This window comes from Rattus norvegicus, chromosome 3, assembly GCF_036323735.1.
Source record: "Rattus norvegicus strain BN/NHsdMcwi chromosome 3, GRCr8, whole genome shotgun sequence".
In the NCBI taxonomy this organism is placed as follows: Eukaryota; Metazoa; Chordata; class Mammalia; order Rodentia; family Muridae; genus Rattus; species Rattus norvegicus.
The window spans coordinates 65,085,750-65,096,684 of record NC_086021.1 but is presented as its reverse complement, the minus strand read 5'-3'; the positions used below and the strand labels follow the sequence as shown (position 1 = coordinate 65,096,684).

Genomic DNA, 10,935 nt, shown 5'->3' with positions numbered 1-10,935 from the left:
GAATAAAACTAACAGCCAGGCATCGTAGGGCAGGCCTTTAATCCCAGCACTTAGAGGCAGATGCAAAAGGATCTCCATTTGAGGCCAGGCTTATCTACATAGTGAGTTCCAGAGACCATGTCTCAAACATAAACAAATAAATGAGTAGAATGAAGTAATACAAGTCCAGAGGGTGCTGTTAACAAAGTTCTGAGGCCAGTAGGACAGAGCAGGCTCATTCTCAATCATGTCCATTTTTACTGTCAGATGCATACCATCCCAACCTTTGCTTTCTGCCTGTACTATCTATACCTTCTACTTGGTCAGCCTTAGCACCACTCTTCCAATTTATCTTTAATAGTAAGCTCCGGGGTATAACTGAAGCCTTGAATGATAATGCATGCCTACAATCCCCACACTCAGGCTTAAAGCAGGAAGATTATGAGTGCACGGGTAACATGGCAAGACCTTCTTTCTATCAAAAACCAAAAAAACAGGAGACAGGGAGCTGGCTCAGCAGTTAAGAGGACTTGCTGCTGAAGACTGGAATTCAGAAACTCATACCATTGGAAGGTGACTCACAAACGCCCTAACTCCAGCTCCAAGAAACCTGACCCTCTCTTCTGGTCTCTCCAGAGACACAGACACAATGTAAAAAAAAAAAAAGGTAACGGGAAACACGTGAACTTCCAGAAGAAATTCTGTTACCTGCTTATGGGGACCATTTTGTTTGAACCTACCACAAGTTGCCTATCAGTGTAAAACTTGGATTTTCACTTAACCGTATTTGGAAAGCTGTGAATTTACAAAGCAGGGAAATATCAGTACTCAAATATTCAAAAGTAGTTGTTTTTCTTTTTTGCAGTACTGGGGACTGAACTTGGATCCTCACAATGCTAGGCAAACACTGTACCACTGTGATACAGCCTTAAACTGTAATTTTTTAACAATTTATTTGAGTCAAGCATAGGTGGCACATACCTTTATCCCAGTACTCAGGAGACAAAGGCTGGCTCATTTCTGAGTTCAAGCTCAAAGCAGTAGATGTAGACAGCTAAACACCAGACAGAGCTGTACATGGAGACTCTGTGTAAAAAACAAAAAACCTACTGCTCTGGCACAGGTCTCATGAGGCTGCCCAGAGTGGCTCTGCAGCTGGGCTCTTTCTGCCTCAGCCTCTAGTTGGACTAATGAGCCACACTAAGCCTGACCTCAAGTGTTGACCCTGCTTCCTCTATTTCTCTGCAGATTACTATGTCCTAATAATGTCCTAATAGTTTCATTCAGGTGTGTCAAGTCATACAGTAACATGGTGGACACAAACCATAATCCTAGGCTAACAGAAAGATTCAACCCATCCATCCATACCAGCTGATACTGTCTCCTAACGTCAGTCTTCTCCTGTATGTTAATGCACTTATTAATACAAACTTAAGACATTTATTAATAACACTCATTTACCACTTTTCCAAACCAAGATACTTAAGTTTTGTAGGAAATAAACTGACCACTACCTAATTTTTAGCACAGGCCAAATTCAAATAATTTGTAGAAAAATGGTACAATGTAAGCTTTGAAATCTCTATGTGTGGTATGCTTCTGTATTTAATCTCTAACACCTAAAAGTTCTTCACCTACAAATGGTGATACTGTGCTTTCAAAAGTGTACTGTGAGATTCGCTGATACGGTGCACACTGAATACTAGCTTCTATGAAACAATACCAACAGTCAGGAATTCCACATAAATAGCTCACGAAGTGTATTGGCCTTCTTCTATGCTTTCATTTTGTGTGAGTACGCTGATGCTGTCTTCAGACACAGCAGAAGAGGTCATCGATCGGATCCCCTTACAGATGGTTGTGAGCCACCATGTGGTTGCTGGGAATTGAACTCAGAACCTCTGGAAAAGAGGCAGTGTTCTTAATTGCTGAACCATCTCTCCAGCCTAGCTTTCTTATTATTTGAAATTTGCCTTTGTCATATACTAAAAGACTTTAAGAATTACTCAGGTCTGTAGACAATCCATTCTCTGCAAAGAAACTACTACAGATTTAGTCACCGTAATACTATCTCCTCAGTTAGGGCGCTTACTGCTCTTGGCAGAGAACTGGGTTTGGTTCGTATCACCTACATGACAGCTCAGTCATCTGACTTACTCCAGGTCCAGGAGGTGGGATGCACCCTTTTGACCTCGTTGGACTCCTACACACATGGTGCACATGTATACAGTCATGCATATAAATGAATAAATCTTTTTCAAAAAAAGGGATATTAGGGCTAGGGCTATAGCTCAGTGGCAGAATACTTATCTAGGGTGTAAAAATACAGGAAATGAGTGGTTGACATTGTAGCTTATAATCTCAGAGCCTAGTAGAGGCATGTGTATTAAAAAGCCAAGGACAATTCTCACATGTGTAAGGCCAGATTGGGATAGAGACCCTGTGTCAAAAAAATAAATAAGGAGGGGGAAATTGCTCATTGTGTAAAACATTTTCTGCTCATGAAAGAAGACCTGAGTTTGAATCTTGAGCACCCACATAAAAAAGTAAGTTATGTTACTGCACATCTGTTCTGTGAAACTAAGACAGGATGATGCCAAGGGCTAGCTCATCAGTCCATCCCGTGACCAGTGAGTTCCAGGTTCATTTTGAGACTGTGAAGACTTTATCTCAAAAAAACAAGGTGGAGGGTGGTACAGACACTCAGATACCAGACACTGACCTCTGGCTTCCACACACAAACAGATGGGCTTGAAAATCTGCATACATATGTATATACAACACACACAAAATATAAATCGATGTTTGTAACCTGAGCATCTACAAAGTAAATACCAAAAAGTACTGTGCTTATAAAGAGTAAGATGAGGTCAGGATCACAAAATAGAGCTTAGGTCACCTGATGTATAGGACTTAAATTTCCCATTCAATTCTTATACATACAAAAAAAGTAGGAAAAATTAACTTCCACATACTAGTCAGCAATGTTAAACAAATTATCATTAATCAGACTTATCTACTTACCATTTCTTATATTATTCTAAAGTAACTGCAATCATGGCATTTTAAGGAATGTTCACCTTAAAATGATGTGGCAAATCCTAGGACACAGCCATGACGTCCTCCTGTACCTCAGTGTGAACGCGCCTTTGCAGTGGTCTAGAGAGGACACGGCCAACTCTTACTTCCTACCACTTAACTGTATGTGCGCTGCAGATGATGCTGTGCATGTGAAAGCACAAGAGGCCTTGCAGCCTCCATTTCCACTCCTCAAATGCTACTCTGAAACACCATACCATAAAGGATCACACGGAATACCAAGATCCAAATACCAACCAACATACACTATGAGGCAGGAAAGCTAAATGTGGCCAAATGAGACAAAACTCCTGGGGCGTTTAGAAAAATCTCTGATCCTGAGCTACCACATACTTAGAGTACTCCTGATATTCTCAGGCAGTTTTAAACTAGTTTTAACAGGCCAAAACTTAGCAACTTCATTGGAAAATCTGGTGTTGTGTATCAGCTCACAGCTCTTAAAGATAACCTATTCTTTTTGAAGTGAATTTACCATTTAGGTGTCACAATTCAATCTTCATTCAGCACCTGTAAACCATTTTAGAGTCCTTCCTGCGAAGTCAGAAATACTTGATTCCTAGCTTTTACGAGTCTAGCCTCTTTACAGCTGTGGGCAAAACTCGGTGCAGGGAAGTAGGTGACTTTAAAACCTGCTGTTCAAGCTTATCTAGTCTAACCAGTAGTCAGAGGACATACACTTGACAACAGGTAAAACCAGCTTGGACCACATTAAGTTCATGTTAGTGTAGAAAATTAAAAATAACAAACATCAAATCTCAGTCAACTCTCAAATTATAAAGCATTTTTACCATCTCTGCTTAGTTCTTTTGAATTCACCCCCAGCAACTTTACTAATATATAATTTTTGCAAAAACATTAAAAAAATTGATGAATTACCTCAAACATTATTTCCTTTTTAGTGATCTAAGAGCTTTAGTAGAAACTCATTCATTTTTAAGTTGTGATCTGATTTGTTGATCTAACAGTTTACTAGCTCATGACTTAATTGTTGCTTACAGGTGTGGCTTATACACTCTACTTAAGCATTCCCAGGTTTTTTACACATACACACACAGAAGACTGTGTCAGCAGATAATCTAGAGATAATTTTACTTGGGTACAATTGCTCTGTCACCATCTCATGGCACAGGATACTAAACTTTCTAATGTACTACTGAGAGTCTTCCGTGCTAAGCTCTTACCTTCCTTCATCACCTTCCCACTATGGGAAGCCCTGTCACCTCCTCCAATTGAGCACACTAACACTGCAGGTCCTCAGCCAAGACCTAGCTTTGTCCAAGCACTCCCTTTAGTTTTCCAAGCCTAAGCCTACTTTACAGTCCATAGTCCGTCTGTACAGTATTTACAGTAAGGCAGTAACAGCACTTGTTTACACGTTGGTCTGATGACTAAACTGTGAGTTGTAGAAGGAAGATGTTGCGTCAAGCTCATTCTTGCAAAGGGAGGCTCTAACCTGGTAACCAAATGATACTTTATATTACTTGATAAATTTTCCACTGTATGATTACTTGGCTAAAATATATTAAAATGTGGCTACAACAGATAACAGAGATGTGTGAGATGGATATGGAACTAAGAACATTTTTCTGCTTAAATGCTTATGTCCAAGTTGATTATCCAAAAGCTTCATGGAGAACACAGAAAAATCTAAGTTATGTAGGAAAGTAATCCTCTCCATTCAAGACACCGGACCTGGGGTGAGGTCATAAGACATCTGTGACTGAAAATATGGTAATGAGGAAATGTGGTATGATGAAACTCAGTTTCATCATATACATATATGGAACTGTCAAAGAATGAAGAAAAAAAACTCTTTGGGCATGGGGGAGGGGAGGTGGATGGTGTAGCAAACATTGAGGGCAAAACTAGAGCTGTGTGGATTTGTTGGATCTGGTGGCACACTCCAGCAATGCCAGAGCTCAGACGGCTTAGGCAAGAGTATCTAAGTTAGAGGTCAGTCTGGATAACATCATGAGTTCAGTGCCAGCATGAAATTCAAGGTAAGAGCTCTCTAATCAACCCACATATACATGAGGCTATGCGGACACAACTCACAAAGTCCAAGTTTAAGTTGTTTTCAGACCAGAATGCCTGGTAATAAACTGGTGGTAAATTCCTTTTGTTTGTAGTCACTAAAAATCCACAGTACAAGTTTTATGCCCTGGAGTATACCTGCTGACTGTTTCCCACACTATCTCATTAAAAACGCATTCCGGGAGTTGGGGAACTCATCTCAACTAGGAAATCTTCGGAGGTTAAATAACTATGGCATTAGCGATGCCCAGAGTTTCTGATTCCATTGCTATTGCCTCACCACTACAGCACAACTGCTGCTTCCCCACAGTGGAGCTCCTCAAAGAAGATACTGACCCCATTTCTGGTTCTCTAGTGAGACTACACGGAATCTACCTTTCCAGTGGTAGAACTATTGTTTAATCTGTAAATCAGGACGGTACCTCAAGACTCACCCCTTCGCTCTCAACACAAAAAGGTTGTAGAAGGGAGTAAGAAAACAAGGGCATTTAAAACAATAAAAAACTACAGAACCGTGAGTGACCCAAGGGCCGCTCTTTAAACTGCTTTCACACTGGTGGTGACGTTGTGTTTATGACCCACACGGATTTCCACCCACATCTACTTTTGTGGCGAGGAAGGAGGGTACTCATTGTAGTGGTTTCGATGTGTGTGTGTGTCTGTGTGTGCTCTTCACTACGCAGTTTCTTCAAGGTGAGAGAGCATTTTACTACTCCCACCTTGCGTGTCCAGAGTCGCTCCCTTACTCACTCTCGCCCGGGTCTGAATTAGAAGAGCCATCCTATTTTGCCTCCATGCCAGTGTCACGCCACTCACGGTGCGGGGCCACGGAGAGGCCTACCTTCACCGACTCCGAGGGGCTGGGAAACCGAAATCCCGGGTGGACCGACCCCACACTACCGCCGCCCGTCGTCCCAGGCGGTCGCGGGTCCCCGAGGGGCACGCACCATCCGCCCTCCCAGCCCCCGGGGTCCCGGGGTGGGGGAGGGGGAGAGGCCCGCACTCCAGTGCTCCCCTCCCCCACCACCGCCGTTGCCGCCGCCGCCGCCGCTCTTTACCCTCTTCCACTTGGCACTCCGCAGGGAGTGTCGCGCTCGCCGCAGCCACACCGCCGCCCCCTTCCTCGCTGGGCTCGGTCCTCGGGCTACGAGCAGAGAAGTCGGCGACGAAGCACAATGGCGGCCGCCCCTCCGGATGCGGCGCAGAAGTGGCCGCCGCCGTTGGCAGCCCCGCCCTTCCTCCTCCCCCGCCCCGGCGCGTTCTCGCCAGCTTCTCGCGAGAGCGGCGGCGCTGCGGGGGAGCCGGGAGCTGCGGGCGGGCTAGACGTGCCCCGCCGCGGGGTGGTGCTCTGACTGCGGCAGCCGTTGAGGGCCGCCTCGGGGGAAGCTGCGAGGCGCCACGGTAAGCGGCCGCAGCTGGTCGGCGACGTGCGGGCGTGCGGGCGTGCGGGCGCCGGGAGCGGCGCGGGAGGCCCGGCGGACCGGTCGCCGCCCGGAGTGCGAGAGACTCGGCGCCCGCCTCGCTCCCGCGCCTGCCGCGGGCCCCTGCAAGGCCCGCCGCTCCGGGTCCCGCCCGGCTGGTTGCGTGGGTGGATTTTGTTTTCTCTGCGCTTGGCAAGTGGCGCAGTGACTGTTTACGGAATGGAGCCCAACGCTGCCTTCTCCCACCTCCCCTCGAGCCTCCCTGGCGCGTCCTCCCTGCCCAACCTTGTAGGATTTGACAGCTCTCCCTCCACCTACAGCATTTCTGATTGATTCCTACACCCTGCTGGCAGTTTCCTTGGAGTAAATAAGTTGTAGTGATGGGGTATTTTGACGATCACTTCTGAATCTCGAGATCGGGCTTTTAAGCTCTGAGAGCGCAGCTACAGGTTTTGCAGCAGACATTCACTTATTTAGAAAGAGCGAGGGAATCTGTGACGTAGTCTGGTGAATACGAGAAGAAACTTTTCAAAACCTCCGTAAATGTGGTAAACTAAGATGTAAATGAGCCCTAAGAAATGCAAAAGAGTATGGGAAAGGCACAGATTATGTGGAGTTTCAATGATGGACCAAACACAAGTTGTTTAACGGTAAGTTCTTACTGAAACTTGGAAGCACAGGGAAGGCACTTGGGTTTTTAAGTGACCTATTTGATTTAGAGTTTTATGTTTGTTTGTTTGTTTGTTTGTAGAATCCCTTGGATCCAAATAATTACACTGAGTGAAATGCCATACGTTTATGGGATCAAAGTGGAGTAGCAGTCAGTAATCATCTGTCTCATTTATCTTCATTCATCACTATAATAAATTTTAGTACAAACTTCGCGGTTTGGGTTTTTCGTTTGTTTTGTAATTTTGTTAAAGTTGACATCCAGGTGTCATCAGTGTAGACAACAGGTCTGGTAAAGGATAAAATCAAGTACAGATTAATTACTATTGAGATTTAATTTGTCCTTTTAAATGCTCTACTGTTTAGCCGTATAACACCCTTAAGAATCAGAGATCATGGGTTCAAATCGCAGCACTTGGTCTGATTACCTTTATCTTCAGCAGTTCTTTAATGTTGCTAGGAATTCCTTAACCCAGGCTTCTTCCTGTGGATTAGGGAACCCTAATCCACGATGCTGCCTAAACTTCATGGTGGTGTTGAAAGGATTAAATGAGGTGATCTGTCAGTTCTTAGAACATAGCAAGCATTCCATAATTGTTAAGTTATGTGTCTAAACCACCACTTGGTCTTTCTGGAACTTAACATTGTGTAGATCTTTCCGATTTTTTTTTGTGTTAAGAGTAACGACTGCACGTAGATAAAGGTGGTAGTGGGAACTTCTCTACAGAACCCCAAAATCTGACAAGGACGGTGCGGTTTTGGGAGATTACAGTTTCATTTCCTCTCAGTACTGAGGATGCTGTGAGAGGTGAGTGTGGTGCCAGCCTCCTAGTTCACAGAGCTCCCAGGTGTTAACTGTTTAAAAACTGTTCTTTATTTATCTGGTGTGTTGGGGGGGGGGGGTGCTTGCCACTAGAGGATGTGTGAGGGTCAGAGGGCAATTTGTAGGAATGGGATCTCTCCTGCCATGTGAGTCCTGGGGATCAAACTCAGGCCGACAGCTTTGCAGCAAGCTCCTTTATGTGTTCAGCCACCTCTCAGGCTCCAGTCGGATTGTTAGTTAATGTTAGGTAACAGCTAGAAAACACGGACACATGTTTTTCCTTTGATAATGGTTAGGGGTGTGTGTGTGTGTGTGTGTGTGTGTGTGTGTGTGTGAGAGAGAGAGAGAGAGAGAGAGAGAGAGGGAGAGAGGGAGAGAGGGAGAGAGAGATTGAGATTTACTCTCTGCTGTGAATTTTTAAGTAATCATTGTCAACAAATTGTTGAAATTTTGTTGTGTTAAAGACATTTTATACTTTACTAGGTAAAATAGTGACTGTATTTTCCAAAACAATAATCAGAACAAACAATCTGATAGCAAGCATGTGAAATCGGAATTCCTCTGAACAAGCTAGACCCAGTCCCTTTGGTTTGCGGCATTCTCTCTAACCTTGGTGATCTGTCCTTACAACTGTGGCTCCTTTCTGAATTCAAGTGTTTGTTGACCTCTTGCCAACACCATTTTATTAGTTTCCATTTCTTTATTTCTCCAAGACAGTGTCCTAGTGGCCTTTATCCACTTCATCCCTCTGCCATGTGAACGTGTGTGTCATCTCGCTGTGGTCACACAGCCCTGATCTTGGGCTTGAGCATTGTTGTACGGTGGTTTAATCTGCTGGATTACTTAGAATTCTCTTCAGAAATGACATTTCAAGTGGCCTGTTTTCCTCTTTTCATCCTTACACCTTATAACTTTCTTCGAGCTCCTCTCTGCATTCTTTACTGTTGAGAAGATAGGGTGATGTTAGCTTTTTTCAAATTGATCATTTTCAATTGTAGGTTATCTTAATCTTCTGACAACCAGGTTTTTCCATTATGAGACGAGTATTTACAGAACCTTTTTGGGATATCATTTTCTTCTAAGCTGAAAATCTTATTAATCCCTAGGCTAGAGAAGGGAATCTGGGGTCATCAACTAACTTGACAATCTACTATTTAAATTTATAGGTAGCGCCTGGCATGGTGGCGCACACCTGTAATCCCAGCAATCGAACTCAGGAGGCGGAGGCAGGAGGATCACAAGTTCAAGGCCAGCCTGGGCTACAGAGTTCCAAGCCAGCCTGGGCTATGAAACTCTGACTCAAATAAACAAAAAATAATAAAAATAAACATATAGGTAGGTCCCATTTTCTAGATTAAGGATCCCTATTTGTAATAAATGTTACGTGAAAGTCCTGTGCTGTACATTTTTGATAAAAAATATTCCTTTTGTGCCAAAAATTGTAACCTTTGTATTTAATGGTTTCATAAATTTTTAATTTTCCTCAACAATTTTTATTGAAAAAGTGCAAAATTTAATAAATGAATATCTAAAAACATTCCTTTAATTGACTTCTGCTTTTTTTGGCAGCAAAAAATTTGCTCTCCAAAGGTAATATTGAAAAATATAAGAACATGTGAAAACAGTGCCAACCTGCAACCCTGAGAAACTGCTCACCGCGACTTCAGTATAGGTCTCATTCCTAGAAGCTAGTCACTCTCACTTGTTCCAGAATCTGTCCTAGCAAAGATGATTTCCAATCCATGGGGCACAGTTTTCTTTTACACTGCTTAAAACCTAGAGTGTGGGGCTGGAGTGGTTAAGAGCACTTGGAGTTCCCAGCATCCACATACAGCATCTCTACGACTGCCTATAATTCCAGCTGCAGTGCATCCCATTCCCTCTGCAAGCTTCAGGGGCACTGCATTCACTTGCACAAACCCTCATGCTGACACACATATACATCTAATTAAATATTCAAATCTTAAAAAATTAAAATGTGTTTAGTGAAAGCATCTATCTCTTGTTAATGATACAACTAGGGTTTGGAGAACTTGGGCTAAATCTCACCCACCAGCTGTTACTGTAAATACTTTTAATGGAACAGTCATGCCCATTAGTTTATGTATTGTCTATGTATTAGTCAAGGTTCTCCAGAGAAGCATGGGCAGTCGTATTCCACACATTGTCTGTCACTTAACAGAAGATTTACTTTAAGGGTTGGCTAATACGATTGTGGTGGCTGACAAGTTTGAAATTTATAAGGCAGCCTGGCATGTAGATTCAGTAGTCTTTGACAGTCTTGAGGGAGAATTTCCTCTTTCCTGGGAAACCTCAGTTCTTTTGAAGCTGATTGGATGAGGCTCATCTACATGGTGGAGAGTAATCGCCTTCACTTACAGTTAGCAGGTTGTAGGTGTGATCCACAACCACAGACTTCCTGCACAGCATCTACCAGACAAGTTGATTGCAGAACTGGGTACTGAAGTCTTAACATGGTAAATTTAGCATCATGTGTGTGTGATTATTTTCCTCGTACAGAATCAGAACGGAGTACCTGAGACAATACTCACTATGGTCCTGTATTCATAACTTTTCTTGTTCTGGGCAACAAAATGCCTAACAGAAGTAACTTCTGGAAAAAAGGGTCTGTGCTGGCTGACAGGTTTTATGTCAACGTAGCAGAAACTGGGGTTATTTTAGAAGAGGGAATCTCAATTGACAAAGTGCCCCCTATCAGGTAGACCTGTGGTATGTTTTCTTGATCAGTGATTGACATAGAAAGACCCAGCTCGGTGTAAGTGGTGCCATCCCTGGACTGGCGCCCTGGGTGTTGTAAGAAGGCAGGAGGAGCAAGCAAGTAAGCAGTGTTCCTCCGTGGCCTCGGCATCGGTTTCAGCCTCGAACCGTGACTTCTCAGTGATGGATTGT

At 43.6% G+C, this 10,935-nt stretch overlaps 1 protein-coding gene across 7 annotated transcripts in view; it reads right to left on the bottom strand.

Annotated features, from left to right (window-relative positions):
• Nucleotides 1–6,045, bottom strand: part of Marchf7 (membrane associated ring-CH-type finger 7) — a 38,129-nt gene extending 32,084 nt beyond the window's left edge. For 5 of the 7 annotated variants that reach the window (XR_005501853.2, XR_005501848.2, XR_010064613.1 and 2 more), the window contains exon 1: nt 5,863–5,999. Coding sequence is in view for 3 of the 7 variants with exons in the window: in XM_039104832.2 (XP_038960760.1) it covers nt 5,863–5,892 (30 nt within the window). In the remaining 4 variants the exon portion in view is untranslated. Of the gene's footprint in view, nt 1–960; nt 1,138–5,862 lie in introns of those variants that run through there. The other 2 variants (XM_039104833.2, NM_001012087.1) reach the window with 2 other exon arrangements.
• Between the last annotated feature and the right edge of the window lie 4,890 nt (nt 6,046–10,935).